We start from the raw sequence: 20,198 nt of genomic DNA, 5'->3' as shown, positions 1-20,198 counted from the left end.
AGTGGCCTAACAACTTGATCCAAGTTCTAAATGCCAAAACTAATTTCATACATTAAAAATCTCATGTAAACAATATTTTTATAATAATTTTTTTGGAATTGACCAAAATGCCCTTTTGTGATAAAATTATCAATTTTGTCCTTTTTCGTTTAAAAGTAAAATTTCTTCAGAATAATAGCCTCTTTGCAAATCCAAATCTCATAATTCATATTTATCCCTTAATATTCATATTTACATAAATAAAATCACATATTTTCTCTTTTCTCGGTGACATTGAGAATTTTACAATTTAGTCCTTATATTTCTTCCAATTTAATTCAAAAGTAATTGTATCACGCTAACATGCAATTCAATACATTCCCATGCCATATTACCAATAATAATTCATTTTTCCATTTTGGTCAAATTTTCACTTTTATCTCTAATTTTTTTTAAAATTTGTAATTTAGTCCTTTTATCACGTTTTCATTTCTAAAATTCCTTTCATAAATTTTAATACCCAAAATCACTTTACTTTCATACGAATTCCCTTAACTAATTCATTTTTCCAATTTTCTTGAAAATTCGCTACATTTTCTACTAGAATAATGTCACATGTCAAATAGGAAATGTTTGGATGTTACATAGAACACAACACAACGCAACATAATACTAGGCTTAAATACTTAGTAAACTTATATTAAGAAAATGATATAGTTAGAATAATTCCCTTGCTATAAATCATACTTTTTAATAATCCCGCATTTACCTTTCTAATTTTGCTAGCTCTACAATTTAGTCCTTAATCCTTAATTATTAAATCTACTAAATTAATCCCACATTAATTCTAATTAACAACTAATTAAAATCTAATAATCTCTAACAATCACCGTACCTACTCTCGAAAATCCTTCGTTAAACTTCTCGGAATGACTAGGTTTAAGAAATCCAATCCAAATTGAATTTTTCGATTACAATTATGGAACCCAAATATGGATGCTTTAAGAAATCAAAAAATAGAGAAACCTACGATAACTGTAACAACCCTAACCCATATCCGTCGCTAAACTAGGTTATGAGGCATTACTGAACAAAAACATAATTCCGAACGTTCACATATTCAAACAAATTATATTTATATATATAAAGCATATTGCCAATTAATTATTAAACACACATTAATAATCATATTACATTGACAAATCATACTTCAACTTTAACCGAATCCATACCATTCAAATAATCACATTTTTCATTAGCAAATATATATATATATACACGCATATACTTTCATTATAAACCAAACCATTATGGCAAGCATCATTTGAATACACAAACATGTACATGTAATATATATATACATATAATTAACATCTTGCTAAAATTCATATAATTCCCATAGTGCATTATTATACAAGTCATTACTCATTTGGTAAATATCTTTATCTCACTTACAATCTATATCAAACAACTAATCACTTTAAATACACATACACTTTACATGCAAACTTAACTAAGTTCTTTTCATAACAACAAAACATACCCTATATCATGTATATCAAAATATAACCTAAACGAGCTTATTATATAAACTTATGTTTATAATTAACTGAACATGTACCATAATCGAATTATCAATCACAACCCAGTTTAATAAACCATTTTCAAGCTATTTCCAAAACATATATCACCAATCGCATATACTTTTCATTCATTTCACATAACATTAAAATCAAAACAGAATAAACCATTACTAAACATAACCACATCCAAACTTTAAAGTTAACCCATATTCGCATGGCTAAGTTTATACATATCCACAATTTAAAAAATACTTATTAGCCTATACATGCCATAAGTTTGAAAATAGACTTTTAAAAGTACCGAAAGTTGACGATAGTGTGGATGACTTCGATAACGATCCCCGAGCTCGAAACTCACAACTAAAATCTATAAAATAGAGTAACAAAAACACACACAGAGTAAGCTAACTTAGCTTAGTAAGCCTTAGGTAAATTAAACAACTCACCGAATAATCAAAAACATTCAAACTAACCAAATTATATCAATAATGGTATACTTTAACATATTAAGATACCTTGGCCGAATGTTCAGAATCAATTATATAACGCCACATATATTTCCTATACAGCCGATTATACAAGATCAATTATATCATCATATAGACACTTACATGTAGAGCCGAATACACAAGTTAAATAAAATATCACATGTAACCTATAGTTCAAATTCAAAAGAACATTACATATGGCCGAATATGCACATTCAAGATAATTTCACATATAACCGAGTATATAAATTCAATATAAGCTCACATGTAATCAAATATTAAAATTCAATGTAACCTCACATGCAGCCGAATATACCAGTTCAATATAAGCTTACATGTACTTACCTATGTGGCCGAACATATACAATGTAGTTTAACTCAATTTCATTTGGTCAATATCCACAATAACTTGAACTCTTATAATCATAGACTTGAAATAAATCACCGGTACAAAACCTGCTAGGCATAAGCCTAAATCACACACCGGCACAAGGCCTACTAGACCCAAGGTCTGATATTTATTCACCGGCAATAAGCCTGCTAGGCACAAAGCCCGATTAATGTCACCAGTACAAGGCTTGCTAGGCTCAAAGCCCGAATATCCCAATTATAGAATCATTCCACAACTTTTCATATATCGAATAGTCCAATATTTCATGTAACACATACACACTTTCAGGGGTTTTAAATCAGTCGAATAAAACTCAACCACATTAAATCTTTGATATATCACGTTCGGCTAATATACTAATAGATTATAAAATTTGAATCATCATAGTAAAATATTCTATGTTCAAAATGAACCATGTTTAATTGCTTAAAGACTTACCTCGGATATCAACGGACGTTACAAATCAACTATTCGACTATTTTTTGTTTTTCCCCGATCCAAGTCCGATTTCCTTTGTTCTTGATCTATATAATTTCAAATTAACCTCATTTAAACACAATTTCACTTAATTTAATCCAACAACACATAAATGGGAAAATTACCATTTTACCTCTGATATTTCATACTTTTACAAATTAGTCCTAATTGCACAAAACACAAAATAAACAAAATCTCACAACAATGTAGTTGGGCCAAATTTTCCATATAACCATACTAGTCCATATATTTCATCTATTTCATATTTTAATCCCTCAATTTATTATTTTTGCAATTTAGTCCTAATAACTCAAAATCATTAAAAATTCCAATACAAAACATGTTAATCTAAAACATATTTTTGATATTTCATCATCAAACATCACAAAACACAAATATTCATTAATGGCATAACACAATATTCAACGAAATCAAAAATTTGAGCATGGGCCGGGTAGTATTCGAAGCAACGATCTCAAAAACGTAAAAATTATCAAAAACCGAAACAAAACATACCTTAAAATTGAATCAACAATGGCCGAATACCTAGTTTCTTATTCCTTTCTTTCTTCTTTTATTTTCAGCAATAGCAAGGTAATATGAAACTTTATTTTATATATTTATGTTATGATATATTATGTAATATTTCATAAGTTACCAAATTAACCTTTATTAATTAATACAAAACCATTATATATAAAGGTCATAGCCGTCCATGCTAATATTAAAAGGAAAAATTGCAATATAAATATTTCAATCTTATAGTTTAAACTATCAAGTTTTTATTTTACGCGATTAAGCCCTTTTATTTAATTAAACACACAAACAATCAAATTTTCATACAAAATTTTCACACATGCAAATTCACATATAATAAACACGAAAAATAATATTTAAATATTTTTCTATCTCGAATTTGTGGTCTCGAAACCACCGTTCCGATTAGGGTCTAAATCAGACTGTTACAATAACTAAATAAAAAATGGAGATAAATGTATTTGGGAAACTTTATGGAACACAAAGATAGAAGTTTTAAGAAACCAAAAATGGAGGAGGCTCCAAAAAATCTAAAGATGGAAACTTTACAAAAGCAAGAGTGGAGGAAGTTGCAAAAAAAAGAACTCAAAATCGAAACTTTATGAAATCTCCAATGAAAAAAGTTAGAGCTTGACAAAAACTTGGAAAAAAATCGAAACTTGAGAAGTTAAAAAGATTGAGCTATGGATTTTTGCTAGGTTTCGCCAGACAGCGCCAAAACGTAAAGTTTTCTTTAAGTTGGTGTGGATCGGGCTTGTTAAGGTGCTTCGAGAGGCTTGACTTGATCTACAAGACTAAATGATAAGCTAAGGTATATCAAAGTTGACACTCTGATCACTCATTGAAGCTTAAGTCAATTAAGGATCTATCGTTATAAAGACTTTTAGTGAAAAAGATAAAAGATGAGAGAGGAATAATACATCATGGCCTTATGCTTGATCCCTAAGCTTGCTTTTTATTAATTGATAGTGTAAGGAGTAATCCCACACTGAATCAAATAAAGTTGATAGTGCTTGACAACTTACATATTTATCCTTCTTTATATTATAGTCTAAAAAAGTGCATATGTTTTGAGAAATTGATTGAGATTTATGTTTAAGCTTCAAAGAAAATTATATGGAAAGTATAAAAATAGGATTTGTTAAATTCAATATTTTCAAATTTTCAAATTCAAATAGCGATTAAGAAATTTATGCATTTGAAAATTTATCATAAATATTCCATTTTTTAAATATTTTATTATTCAATATATTGTTTTTAAAATTAATCTAAAATTTAAAATAAAAAGCGCTACTTCAAGGATTTATATAGGTTGGTTTTGTACAGGCAAAGTGAAAAGAGCGAGCCAAAAACTTGGAACGAAAGGACTAGTCATGAGACCCCATGGATGGTCCTCTCTTTGGTCAAAACCCTAGTCAAAGTGACCCCATGGCAGAAGTTTTTCTACCACATTTTCCGGTCCTAGCTGGCAGACAAATGAAAAGCAAAGAAAAGGGTTGCTGATGTGGCACTGAAGCCTTTAAATGTCTTGCCTTAAAAGACGAAATTGACATCTTTGGTATCCCCAAAAGACCAAAACTGTTTCCCTTCGTCTTATAATTAAATTGCATTGTCCAAACCACCAAACCCTTGAAAGGGTGTTTTATGTAATAATCCCCCCAACGTTACCATGTGACACATTCTGCTACTCGTTTCTCTTAGCTATTTCTTTGCATGGCGTGGGACTTATTTAAGAAGCCTAACCAAATGATTAGGGTGTTGTTTGCCGATTTGTTTAGTCTTTTAATGTAGATCTCTCTTGTCTGATCTTGTTTACAGGAAATATAACGCCACGCTTGTTATTCATTGCCTCATTGCCTGTATCTTATTGATCACTATGAACATATCATATTAATATTGCAGGTGCCTTTTTATTTTTGAAAAAAAAAAAGTGGACAAGTCTTGTGTTCGAATTTACTTTTCAGTGAAGTTTAAAGTCAAATGCGACATGGAAATAAATTACTTTAAAAAGTAGGAGAATTCCTTTGAGGCATGTAAGTACGTGTTGTCTGAGAAGGTTTGTAAAGTTGTTAAAATATGTGTTTAATTATTTTTTCATTACTTTAAATCGTAGGGAAGAAAGATATAGATGTAGTTGAAAAGTTGAGTGATGATTGGTGGCTTAGGCTTCGTTTGGATGGGCGATTGACTGCGATGTGGTGCGTTTAACTTATTTTTTTGTCCCACGCTACAGTATCGTTACAGTATTTAATCTCACCGCCACCACTATTTTTACACTAACCACAACTAAACGCACCGCCCATCCAAACTCACCCTTAACCACTTTTGCCAGAGGGCTTACATGGTGGTGAACACTCTCCCCACAGTATATATCTTTTTCTCTATCCCTAATTGTCTACCCTTTCCTAGAAAAACAACCCTCTCTCTTCTCTTTCTCTCTCTGAAAATATTTTTTAGGGGTTCGTTGTTGTGTCAGTTTGAGTGGATATGCTTGGCCTTTTGTTATAATTAATGGTAGTTAGATCTCTCTCTCTCTCTCTCTCTCTCTCTCACTTTGTAGGGAGGCAGTGGTTTGAATAAGTAGTTTTAGATTTCGACTTTAAACTTAGAAGATTTCATTTGATAATTTGAATGGCTTTTGCTGGTTCTCTCCTTTTCTTTTTCATAATATAAGAATACATTTAATTCTCTTCTAGAAATCGCCAAAACCATGAAACAGCATAATCTCTTTATGTTTATCTAGTCACTGATCATTTTCTTTAGGTTGACTTGAACTCACGTTAATTCCTTGGCCTAAGTTTCATTCTTGTAAAAAGGGTTAATATCTAGCTCCAGCTTCTCTTTCCTCTCTCTCTCCCTATGTTATTTTAGGGTGTTGCAGGCACGTTGGCGATGGCTGATCAAGGTGGTAACAACATTGGAATGAGGGAATATAGGAAAGGGAACTGGACTGTTAATGAAACAATGGTATTGATTGAGGCAAAGAAGATGGATGATGAGAGAAGAATGAAGAAAAGCTGGGAGGGTGAAGGGAAGGGCAAACCAACAGAGCTGAGATGGAAATGGGTAGAAGATTATTGTTGGAGTAGAGGGTGTTTGAGGAGCCAAAACCAGTGCAATGACAAGTGGGATAATCTCATGAGGGACTACAAGAAAGTGAGAGAGTACCAAAGGAGAACAGCTGGAGCTGAGGATAACCAAGGATCTTATTGGGAAATGGAGAAGAATGAAAGAAAAGAAAAGAACTTGCCTACTAACATGCTGCGCCAGATATATGAGTGTTTGGAGGAGGTGGTGGATAAGAAAGGAGGTCAAAGGGTGGTTCTGCTTGCTACTGCCACTGCTAGTGGCTCACTTCCCATTCCCAACATACCGGATGTTATGGATAGACCAATTACTAGCGTGCAACTGCCTCCTATATTGCAACATCAACTTCCACCTATTCCAGCTGCAGTTCCATTACCTCTAACAGCACCGCCGCAACTTCCGCTACCGACAGCTGCTCCTACACCACTATTACAACCACCTTTTTCGTATGCTCAGCCATTGCCCACAGTAGGTACTCTCTCCCTCTCTCTAGCTTGCCTTGCTCACATGCATCATTGCCCGTACATAAATAGTAGATTTCAGTTTTTTAAGTAGTAATTTTGACGGGTCAGCACAAATTCCAATGATTTAAATTGGTACGCCACGTTAGAGACTACTGTGTATGATGATCTCTGATTTTTGTATTGATTGATTTCATTGGTTCCATATATATATATTTATGTTTTGGAGATGTGTGATGGCACAGATTCGGATACAAGTGAGTATTCAGACTCACTAGCAAAGCGAAGGAGAAGATCAGGCGGCAATGGGGAAGGCACCAGCAGCGGCGCTGCTACTGCAAACAACTCAAATGAAGCGGGCATAGCAATATCGAAAAGTGCTTCCATTATAGCAGAAGCCATCCAGGCCAGTGAGGAAAATGAGGAGAGAAGGCATAGAGACCTTGTTAGTTTACATGAGAGAATACTAAAGATTGAAGAATCTAAGACAGAGATCAACAAAAGAGGCATTGATGGCCTGGTTGATGCCATTAACAAGCTTGCTAATTCCATCCTTGCTTTTGCTTCCCATAAAAACCAGTCAGCTCCAAAGTGATGCTCTTTATGGTTCCAATTATGTCTTAATTAAAAGTCCCTAATCTCCTTTATGTTAAGTGTTTAAGCTCGCATGTTTTGTGCTTAAACACATACAAGGGCTGGTTGTACTACTACCAAAAGTGAAATATCAGCAAACTGTTGTGCATTTGGGACGTTTATCTTAAAGGAAAGTATTGTGTCCATATATTGCTTGAGTGTGATGTGGATTATGCACTGCTCTTTAAATTAGCATGTTAAACAGATATGGGAATATCAAAACTCTACTATTTCTTTTTTATGAAACAAGTTCTACCCCCAAACAAGCAACCATTTCACAAGTTCATAAATTCTGATACTAATTTTAAGTGTGAATCAAAGATGCCATGGTGGTGAGGTGGAAGGGGGAAGCTACTCAAGATGATGCTGCAACTGGGCATTGACCACTAATTCTCTGAGACTGGTCAAAGGCGACCAGTCAAAGGATCTCCGAACTGAACCCTCTGACCCTGACCCAAGGATGTGATGGTTGCATAAATTTACAGAAATGCTATTGTGACTATTATTTTTTATTAGGGTAAAGTCCATAATACAACCGAGCCCGAATACTGATATTTCTGAGTTCTAATTCGACAAAATTCGATATTTTACTTTTGAGTTTGATTAAATTTATTTACTGTATTTAAATTTGGACTATTATTCAAATTCGATCAGTTAAATATATAAAAATGATAATAAAATAATTTAATAATATAAAAATATTTATAATATATTAAAAAAGAAAAGCTCGATAAAGTTTGTGATTGGTTCGAGTTGAGTAATACTAAGTTTGAATTCAACTTGATTAATAGCTTAAACTTCTCGAACTTGGCTTGATAATTATCGTATTGAGTTGAAGTGTTTTTAATTAAATGTGAGTAATTTGTGAACACCAATATTTTATTTACATCCGTAAATCCACGATGCATAAGATTAACAAAAATATATATTTATTCTTGTTGATTTACTTTTAAGGTAAGGTTTGGAAAATTATTGAAACTTATTCAAGAAATAAATTTTAAGATGGTTTTTTTAGAAATATATTATTTAAAAATCTAACTTAGGGGTGGGTGTTCGATTGAATCAAGTAAAAAAATTTTCGAGTTAGTCGAGTTGACAAGTCCTATTTTATCATCCTAAATTTATTTGAACTTTTTTTTAATCAAGTCGAGTTGCATAATTTTTTCAAGTTAAATTAAAAAAATTGAATCAACCATATTGAAATATTGTTGACAATATGACTGAATTCCGAGTTGAAGAAAATAAATACCATATATATATATTAAATGATAAGTGTTAAAAGTAACATGTTTTAACCTCATTCTTAATGCGTTTTTGGATGATTATTCGATGTTAATTGTAAATTTTATACTCCTAATTCTTTAAATCCATGTTTTAATACTTGATAGAATACTTGGGAGCAAAAGGAGCAAAAAATGAGCGAAAATCGGAGCAAGTTACAGGAGGCATATGGATTGAACCATTCCACACAGTCGTATGACCCACACGAGTGTCAATAGGCCATGTCAATTTCATGAGATTGCACACCGAACTGCGGAAAATAGCAAATTTTAATTTTTCAGGCATTTTAAGACGTATATATGACAAAAATAAGAAGAGAAGAGTGAGCTGTAGAGAATATTCAAGAAAACAACTCGAAAAACACCATTGAAGCCGACTCTAAAGCAGATTTCTGTCAAGATTGAAGATTCCCATTTGATTTCTTAGGAAGTTATCATGAGTTTCTTTATTTTTTTCGGTTATACTGTCTCTTGGATGTTTCTATTTTCAAGCATGAACTAATTTTCTAAATACGGAGATGAACCCTATGATAGATTTTGTCATTTGATTTTTATTTTAGGCAATAAATACTTAGTTTATTGTTTTCAATTATATGTGTTTAATTCTTGGTTTAGTATTTCTAGATTATTGGTTCATATTTGATGTGCTTAAATCAGTGGTTGAATAGATCCTGTTTAAGAGTAGACCTTGCGTAATTGAGTGGAGTTGCATGCAATCTTAGAAATAGGATGACATAAATCTACCATATTAGAGCCAAATCTAATAGAGGAATCCATAGCAAGAGTTAATGAGATAATAGGGGTTTTAATTAGAAAATAATTTCAATTAATCAACCTAGAGTCAGTTGCTCTTATGTTCAAAAGAGATATTAGCATAATCTAGGGATTTCTATGGATTAATATGCTAATTAAAGAAATTACGTAATTTAGAATGGTAGTGACAGATGAAATCTAGGCGAGTTCATTCCTAGATATTGTTTCGCTTATTGGTTGTTAATCAATTATTTTCGTGATTTATTCTTTGTTGTGTACGTTAGTTAATTTTAGTTTTTAATCAATCACTCGAATTACTTAGTTAAATAATAGAAATACAGTAATTACTAGTACTTGCAATCCTCGTAGGAATCATATCCTTGCTCACCGTAGCTATACTATTAATTGATAGGTGCACTTTCCTTATTCAAATTTTTAGTTGGTTCCGTGGACATCAAGTTTTTGGCACTATTGTCGGGGATTAGAATATTAGGAAAATTTTATTTCTATTAATTTAGCCATTGTTTATTTTTATTTTTAATATTTTATGTTTTTAATTTAATTTTTGCATTCTAATTTTTTTGTTTGATTCTTACAGGTTCCTTTGGTTTATGACTAGATGCAACCTATTGGAATTATTAGTTTTTGATAGTAAGATCGAAAAGATTGCTCGCAGAAATCGGACAAAGGTTAGAGAAGTAAGGAAAGATCAACATATTTTAATAGACGGTTAAGAGCAAAAGAACATTACTATGGATATGGATAATAATTCTGGTAATCAGCAACCTATATGTCCTGCTCATCGGACTATGTATGACTATGCTAAACCCACTCTGATTGGGGCTGAATCAAGTATTGTCAAACTGACTATTACTGCAAACAATTTTGAGATTAAGCGAATACAATGCAGATGGTGTAACAATATGTTCAGTTTGATGGGTTGCAAGATGAAGATCTAAATTCTCATTTAGCTAAAATTTTGGAGATCTACAACACATTTAGGATCAATGGCGTTACCAATGATGTCATACGCTTACGGTTGTTCCCATTCTTTTTTTGAACAATTGTTTACGATTTGAATGTATCCCCATAAGTATTTAATAACTGGATATAATTCCTAATCATATTGGATCCTTTCTAAAATTGATTAATTTAATTTAAAGAACACTATTATGTTTTGAAACAGACGATTTTCTAAAAGTAAAATTTTGGTTCAAGTCTGAAAGTGCTCCAGTAACACCTCTCACTCGTATCATACATTGGTAGGATGAGAGGTGTTACAGGAAGGTTCATCAAGGCTTTGCTCAAATCCAAAAGTTTTGCTCGCTTGATCAAATCTTTGATTATATGAGCATGATGCTTGCTTAAATTGATAAAAGGATATTAGCAACTTGCAAAGTTTATGTTTATGTGCTTTAGCTAAATAACTAGTGGGTTGCACCATATAAATGCTCTCTCAAGATAGCCATTCAAAAATTTTATCTTGACATCCATTTTCTAGATCTCATAATCGAGAGCCACCGCAATGGATAATAAAATGCAGATAAACTTGAGCATCACTACTAGAAGAAGATTTCTTCATAATCAATACATTTTTTTTGTGTAGCCTTTGTTGGAAAAATTGTAATTTATGGGAACTTTGAGGCATATTCTCAATTGGTAAAGGTTGAGAGTTGAATCATAAAATTATGGTTTTATATTCTACTCCATGAGACCTTTATAACAGTATATCATATGCTCAATATGGTTGAGTGATGAATGAGAAATTGATGCTCAAAGTAAGCTACTTGGAAATATTTATTAAGGAAAAGAAAAGCTTAGATTCCTTATTGGTTAAATACTGTGTGAGATGTGTATATATATGAGAATCCACTTGAAGGGTGATTGAATGAATAAGCTTGGAATCTTACCTCGCAAGCAAGGGAGTATAGGTCCAAACCCGTCGGGGTTGGGGTGCACTAGCACGACGTGGGCGACGCGAAATGTCTGGACTGGTCGAGCCCAAAATGGGCCTATGAATATTTTATCACAACACGAAATTTATTTTTCCTCAGAAAATATATACAAAATCTGATATAAAAGCACATATATCCTGATTTTATTTGATTCTAATCAATTTGATTTTATTTTAATCAAATTGATTTAATAGCCCCTTTAATGCAGATTTTGTCTCTTTATACATGGATATTTCAAAAACTTTCTCCACTTTGAATGCCTATAAAAGGCTACGACTTCTTCTAACTTTTTTGGCTAACTCATACTCTCTCACACCGAATTTATTTTGCTCTTAAAATTCTTCTTTTCCTATCCATATTTTCCAATATTCAGGTGATAGAAAAAGGCAATGTTTGTTCGTTGATCGCTGCAAAGGTGCTACTACTTTGATCATCGTGTTGTTGTATCCTGAGAGATAGTCGACCAACGTTTCTCCAAGTATCGTAGCAGCGGCTGAATTTGTCTTAAGGAAACTATGTTAAACAGGCCTTAACATTTAGTAAATCTCTATTATTCTTTTCGATTTCTAATTTTTGTTACGGTATTTATTGGTTTTTCATATATCACAATTTAAATGTAAATTATTCAATTTATATTTTATTTTATATATAAATATTTTTTTATTTATATATTTATATATTTTGTTCACTAACGTGTTTTGTCCAATAATCTTAAGACAAAATTTTATATTATTTTGCAATTCTCTAATCCAAGTCGAACGAGACACCAATGCGAAAAGAAAAAATATTATATTTTATTTGAAAATAAAAATTAAATTTAAATAAAATCTATTTTAGGATTTATTCCCGCCGTTCAATGAATTTTATTTCATTTTTTATTTTATTTCCGAACAAGAATGAAAATTAAATAAAATTTATGTTAGGACTTATTCCTACTGTTTAATAAATTTTATTGGATTTTAATTCCAAACGAGAAGACTTAATCAAATAATTCTGTTTCGAGATTTATTCCCGTCATTTAACATATTTTATTTTGATTTAATTAAATAATTTTATTTTGGGATTTAATCTTGCCGTTTAATAAAATTGATTTTGATTTTGTTTTAGAATTTTAATTCTACCAGTTAACAAATCAAAGGGAAATATTTTTGTTTATGATGACATTAATTGTGGCTTTAAATTATGAAAGCTTAAATTGTAGCTTCAAAATTGTGACATCAAAGAAAAAAGGAAATTTATCAACCGTGAATTAAAAAGACAATATGAGAATGCATATCTAGGATTGGTTTTTTGAAAGACTTGGTATTTAAACGTGCCTAGTGCACCACTTCTCTTTTAAGGTTACCTACCTGGTGCATTATTTTATTGTATTTTTTATTAAACCGTATAAACTTTTGTTTCAGGTTTTATTAGATTTCTGTCATCTAACAAAAGTTGATAATTTTTCTAATTCTGGTTTTGTTTCTTAACAGAAATTAGAAACTCTCACCAATTCAATCAATTGGCAATCTGAAGCTTTGGTTCAAACGCAATCTTTGATCCAAAACTCAATGTTGTCAGTGGCGGCTGCTGTAAGCCACAACGAGAAACCTGCAAAATTCTTGGGATAGAATTTTAAGACTTGACAACAGAAAATGTTGTTTTATTTAACCATGTTGAACTTGCCCAAATTTTTGAAAGATGACCCTCCTACTGTTAAAGAGGGTGAGGTCGATGAAGTTACCACTTTCATTACTGTTGAAGCTTGGAAACATTCTGATTTCCTGTGCTGAAACTACATCCTAAATGGATTGTCGGATGCACTGTACGAAGTGTAAGTGTTAAGAAAATAGCTACGGAATTATGGACATCATTGGACCATAAATACAAATCTGAAGATGTTGGAGCTAAAAAGTTTTTTAGTTGCTAAATTCTTAAATTTTGTAATGGTTGATTCAAAATTTGCTGTGAATCAAGTGCAGGAACTTCAACTGATTATTCATGGAATTCCTGCTAAAAGGATGATGATAAGTGAATCCTTCCAAGTGGCATTCATTACTGAAAAGTTGCCTCTTGCTTGGAATGACTTCAAAAATTACCTTAAGCACAAAAGAAAGGAAATGTCAGTGGAAGACTTAATTGTCAGACTTCGGGTTGAAGAAGACAATAGAGATACGAAAAAAAGGCTCAACAAAGTAGCAAATGACAATGGTGCTAGGGAAAATGTCGTAGAAGTCAAGAAATACTTCAAGAAGGGAAAACAACCTCAGAATGGGTCTAAACTGGGACCAAAAGGTGGGATTTCCAAGAAGCAAAAAATTTAAGGAAAATGCTTCAATTGCAACAAGATGGGGCACTAGTCATCTGACTGTAGGATCCCAAAGAAAGTTAGAGCTTACGATGCCAATGTTGTGGAAGAAATTTCCAAAGAAGTGTCCAATATGGACTTATGTGCCTAACATACACAAGAACTATGAATAAGAATGTTTCTTTCTAAAGGGGGAATGTTTGTAGGAAGGGGATATGTATTAAACTAAATGCAATCTCTGTAAAAGAAAAACTATGAATAAGAATGTTGCTTTTTTTTTCTGTTTATATGCTTAAGTCATTTAATTTATAGCATAGTAGGCTCAGACATGTTAATTATGATACTTTACATACATTAATTAACTTAGATCACATTCCTTCGTTTCACAATATTTATAATTATAAATGTGAAACATATGTTGAGGCAAAAATTAACAAGGTCAAAAACCACTTGATCTAATACATAGCAATGTTTGTGACCTAAAGTTTGTTCAAACAAGAGGAAGGAATAAATATTTTTATTACCTTCATTGCTACGCATATTGCTTAAGAGCAAAGACAAAACTATAAAGAAACTTATTCTCTATAAGCAAGAAGTTGAAAACCAACTTAATAAAAAGACTAAGATGGTAAAAAGTGGTCATGGTGGTGGATATGTTGAATCATTTGAATACTGTACACAACATGAAAATATTCATGAAGTAACACCACCATACTTTCCTCAAACAGAATAGCCAAGCAAAAAAATCAGACTCTAAAGAAAAAGATGAACGCATTGCTAAAAAGCTCTGGGTTATCACAGGAAATGTGGAGGGAGCGTTTTTATGAGTTAATTACCTTTCAAATAATGTGCCCCACAAGAAAAGGGACAAGATATCATATGAGTTATGGAAAGATAGAAAACCATCCTACAACTTGAAAGTGTGGGGAGTGTCTTGCTGACGTAACGTATAATGGTAAGTCGAGACATATGCATCATCGACACAATACCGTTAAATAATTGATCTCAAATGGATTTATATCTATTGATTTTGTAAAATCAAAAGATAACATTGTGGAAATGCTAACTAAAGGCTTAAATCGAGATCATATTGATAAAACATCAAATGGAATGAGACTAAAACCCACGAAAATAAAAGGTGCTATATGAAGGAAAATTTTACCTAGTTGATTGGAGATCCCAAGATCTAGGTTCAAAGGGACAACCTAATTGTATAGAATTTGTGAGGTCATTGTGGGGGTACTTATCCCAAGTCTATTATGATGATGTAAACAGTGACTAAAAATAAGATAGGTTAAACAATGCTTTTAATGACCATTGTGTGTTTCGGTGAGCAGAACAACAGAAGTCACCTATGTGAGAATGAAGTAGGGCCACCTCGAGGAGACTATTGGGGCATAGTTCTCTCAAACTTTTGCAGAACCAAGAAATGTTCATAGCTATATGAACATACCCATGAGAACTAAAGCCTTTTCAGGGAGGTAGTTGTGTGAGGTATATCATTGTTTACACAAAAGGCAAAATAGTTGAAGGACATCACGTCTACTGGTTAGCTAGTAAAGTAAATATACTTTCACAAGGGAAGGTTCAAAAGGGATACCTACCTATCCTATGCAAATATCAATCATAGATTTTATCACCATATCGATGCAATATTTTTCGATAAAACTAACAATTTTCATTCATGTGGGGGATTATTGGAAAAAATTGTAATTTATGGGAACTTTAAGGCATATTCTTAATTGGTAAAGGTTGAGAGTTGAATCATAAAATTATGGTTTTATATTCTACTCCATGACACCTTTACAATGGTATATCATATGCTCAAAATGGTTGAGTGATGAATGAGAAATTGATGCTCAAAGTAAGCTAATTGGAAATATTTGTTGAGGAAAAAATAAGCTTGGATCCCACATTGGTTAAATACCAAGTGTGAGATGTGTATATATATGAGAACCCACTTAAAGGGTAATTGAATGACTAAGCTTGGAACCTTTCCTCTCGCATAATGGAGTACAGGTCCAAACCTGTTGGGGTTGGGGCGCACCCGCACGACGTGGGCAACACGAAATGTCTGGACCAGTTGGGCCCAAAATGGGCTTGCGAATATTTTAGCCCAACACAAAATTTATTTTTTCTTAGAAAATATATACAAAATCTAATATAAAAGGACATATATCCTGATTTTATTTGATTCTAATCAATTTGATTTTATTTTAATCAAATTGATTTACTAGCCCCCTTAATGTAGATTTTGCCTCCTTATACATAGATATTTCCGAAAATTCCTCCACTTTGAATGCCTATAAAAGGCTAAGACTTCTTCCAACTTTTTTGGCTAACTCATACTCTCTCACACCGAATTTATTTTGCTCTCAAAATTCTTCTTTTCCTCTCCATATTTTCCAACATTCCGGTGATAGAAAAAGGCAACGTTTGTTTGTTTACCGCTGCAGAGGTGCTACTGCTTTGATCATCGTATTTTTGTATCCTGGGAGACAGTCGACCAACATTTCTCCAAGTATTGTAGGAGCGACCGAATTTGTCTTAAGGAAACTGTGTTAAACAGGCCTCAACATTTAGTAAATCTCTATTCTTCTTTTTGATTTCTGATTTTTGTTACGGTATTTATTGGTTTTTTGTATATCAAAATTTAAATAAATTATTCAATTTATATTTTATTTTATATATAAATATTTGTTTATTTATATATTTATATATTTTGTTCGCTAACGTGTTTTGTTCAACAGTCTTTCGCTACAAGCCTGGTCTTATAGGTTTCAACCTTTCCTTCTATATTCCTTTTCTTCTTGTAGATCCACTTAGACCTTATGAGTTTTATCTCATCCAGTAAGCCATACAAGTTCTTGAACTGAAATGGATTTCATAGAATCTAGTTTAGCATTCGTAACTATTTCCTATAGCTTGAAGTCAACACTTTGCATCACTTCATCATATGTGAGTGGATCATCAGCTTCATGTTCATTGATTCCGTATTGGAAGCCCTATTTTCATACATGGAGAAATCTAGTTTCTCAGAAACCGTCCCACTTCAATAAGGCTCTCTATATTGTTAATTCTTTAAAGGTCTACTATTCAAAATAGAGTCTAATACCGAAATCTGAGTATTTTCTTTATTTCATGTGACATTCTAAAAATTGGGTTAGTAGAATCAGTTAAAGGATCAGATATTAGAACTTGGTACCAAAAATAAGATAAGAGTGTTTAGTAAAAAATATTAAAATAATTATTGGGTCTAAAATTAGGTGGCAAAAATTAGGATTAGATGGTTGGTTATTAAATAATAAAAAATATATTTTAAAAATAAAATCAGGTTTGAAAATAATTGAGAAAAAATGTGTTTTAATTAAAATAAGGACTAATTTGAAAAACAAGGGAAAATTGGGAGTTTGAGATCATTGGGTGAAAGGCGTCAGCCAAGTGAGGGGTTGAAATTGTAGCTCTTAAGTGTTCATACAAGCTTGATTTTCAGAAAATTTTAAATTTGTGAGATTAGATAAAATTAAAGGTTTATATTTGTAATAAAAAATTAAATATGATGTTTAGAAACTTAATTATGGTTTAGGAAAAAAATCGAGTATGGAGATCTCATATTTCAACAAAACGAGTTAATTCTCAGAATGAGAAAAGTGAGCTTAAAGTGGTGATTTTATTCTTGTTTGTTTGAGTTTAAGGTTGTTAATAATGTGTTTGTAATGTATTTATTGTGTATGCAAAGTGCTGACTTGTAGGGAGCTTCTAAGACCAAGGCGAAAGGGAAAGAAAAATTTATTTGAGACCATTGGGCAAAAGGCGTTGGCTAGGTGAGTGGTTGGAATTATAGCTCTTAGGCATGATTACTAGGGTTAAATGGGAGATTAGGTTGGTCTAAACATCTAATTTAAATCCAAGAGTAAGTAATTCTACTTGAGCTATATCCTATTACATATGATGCTTGTATGCGAGGTTGTGAAAAAATCATATGAAATATTTAAATGAGTGATAAGTGAATATGACAGTGTTTGTTAAGTGAACTGCTAAATTTATGCACACTATTATGTTTTAGAGTGATTACAACTCTTTTGAACAAGCATGTTAGCACTTGAGAGTGCATACAAAGAGTTGTGAAAGTGGTTGTGAAAGTGTTATTAACAAGTGAATATATGTATAAGTAGATATGTTGGATTGTGATCATATTCATTTCATATATCATTTGGTAATTAGATCATCCTTTAGCATATTCCATTTCAAAATTTACCATTGAATACATTCAAAGTTCATAATCATCCTTAACTTAAATGTTCCACCAGTATAGTTCTGGTTTCCTGTAACACCCCAAACCCAACCTGGAAGTTTGGCTTGAATCTGGCGTGTCACATTGAAGTGTTTTTCGAAAACCATGTTTCCATAAAACCCTTCTTAATAATTAAAAACTTATACCCTTTTTAAACATTGTTAGAAAACCTCAGCTGAATAACATTATTAACAACTTTGTAAAAGTCCTGGCAGTTGCAGAAGCTTAATTTAAGAACAATTGCGGTTACGTGATGTTTTGAACAACAGTAGTTGCTTTGGAAAACCGTGTTCTAATACTAGCAATTATAAGAACAATAAATAAAATCCCAAATTTGAAATCCAGAAAATTACAACGGCTTTACTACAACCCACATAAAAACATTTAAAAGTAATAATCAAAACTGTAACATAAACAGTGTGTGTGGCTTCTTTCGAGCCCTTCGCAGTCCCGATCCGTCTAAGGCTGGAAATTTCCTGAAAGGTTAATAAACGAGGTGAGTTTACGAAAACTCAGTGTGAAATCCCCTACTATAAAAAGGAACAGTCAGTTATATAAAAGAATTAAAAGTCTGGCCCCAGCCTTATAGTTTCAGTACCAATTGGGCCTTAGCCCATTATAACAGACAGTACCAGATGGGCTTTAACCCATTACAGAATAAGAAACATTATCAGAACTAGAATCAGAATCAGAATCAGAATTAGGTGACAGAATCAGAAATCAGTATCAGGTAACAGAATCAAAATCAGAATCAGTATCAGGTAACAGAATAAAAAATTAGAATGTGAATGCAATCCCAACCCAATCTAGCCTATAACCAACCGCTACACTCCACCCGTACCAGCCCTACACTCCATGTGGGGAATAGCTCAAACCACCCAGCCCTACACTCCACAGTTGCAGCATTGCTGCTCAGTTATCAGATATTGTGACAGAGTCACCAGATATAGATATTGTGGCAGAGCCACCAGAACAGATATTTGTGGCATAGCCACCAGAATAAGATAATGTGGCAAAGCCACTTAACAGAATACTTGGCACAAAGCCATCAATAACTGTAATAACTTCGGCACATAGCCATCAGTGACGGTAATATAACTGGTACACAGCCTTCAGTAAATATGATCAACACAGAGTCGTCAAAAAATATGTTAGGCACATAGCCACAGGTAAATACGTTTGGCACGAAGCTATATTTAGGTTGGCACAGAGCCATCGATAACGTGTCTATAATCGGCACGAAACCCACAATATCAATACGAAGCCCACAATAATGGCACACAGCCTTCGATAACATGATCGGCACTCAGCCGTTGATCGGTCCACAGTCATCTCGGGCGACCCGTGTGACCTTAACAGATCAAATCTTCCTCCGTACGAAATCCTAACCCATGTCATGTATGCAGAATGTCATGCCCATATTTGAATCAAACAATTACAGTCAAGTCATTCATATCACAAAAATATATTCACAATCAAATCCGTCAACCACACAATCCAAGTCAGTCACTTGCCCACAAGGGCAAAATAGTCATTTAACACCCTAAGGGCAGAAAAGGTAATTTTACCCCATAAGGGTATATCAGTAATTCTACCCTACAGGGGTATTTCGGTATTTCTACCCTACAAGGGTATTTTGGTAATTCTATCATACAGGGGTATTTCAGTAATTCTACCTACAGAGGTATTTCAATATTTCTACCCTACAAGGGTATTTCAGTAATATTACCCTACAGGGGTATTCCGGTAATTCTACCCTACAGGGGTATTCCAGTAATTTTACCCTACAGAGGTATTCCGGTAATTCTACCCTACAAGGGTATTTCAGTAATTCTACCCTACAGGGGTATTCCGATAATTCTACCCTATAGGGGTATTTCAGTAATTCTACCCTACAAGGGTATTTCGGTAATTTCACAAATCAGGAGTATTTTGGTAATTTTACAAACCAGGGGTATTATGGTAATTTTATTGATCGAGGGTATTTTGGTAA

General features: G+C 32.6%; 1 protein-coding gene across 1 annotated transcript; it reads left to right on the top strand.

Moving 5' to 3' along the window:
• Positions 1-5,838: 5,838 nt before the first annotated feature.
• Positions 5,839-7,745, top strand: LOC107961813 (uncharacterized). Its single transcript, XM_016897967.2, has 2 exons — positions 5,839-7,014; positions 7,249-7,745. Exons 1-2 carry the CDS (start codon positions 6,348-6,350, stop codon positions 7,596-7,598), a joined length of 1,017 nt encoding a protein of 338 aa, XP_016753456.1. The 5' UTR covers positions 5,839-6,347; the 3' UTR covers positions 7,599-7,745.
• Positions 7,746-20,198: the final 12,453 nt, after the last annotated feature.

Source organism: Gossypium hirsutum, chromosome A06, assembly GCF_007990345.1.
Source record: "Gossypium hirsutum isolate 1008001.06 chromosome A06, Gossypium_hirsutum_v2.1, whole genome shotgun sequence".
NCBI classification, from domain to species: domain Eukaryota; kingdom Viridiplantae; phylum Streptophyta; class Magnoliopsida; order Malvales; family Malvaceae; genus Gossypium; species Gossypium hirsutum.
Note: the sequence above shows the minus strand (reverse complement) of the source record. Positions and strands in the feature narration are given on the sequence as shown.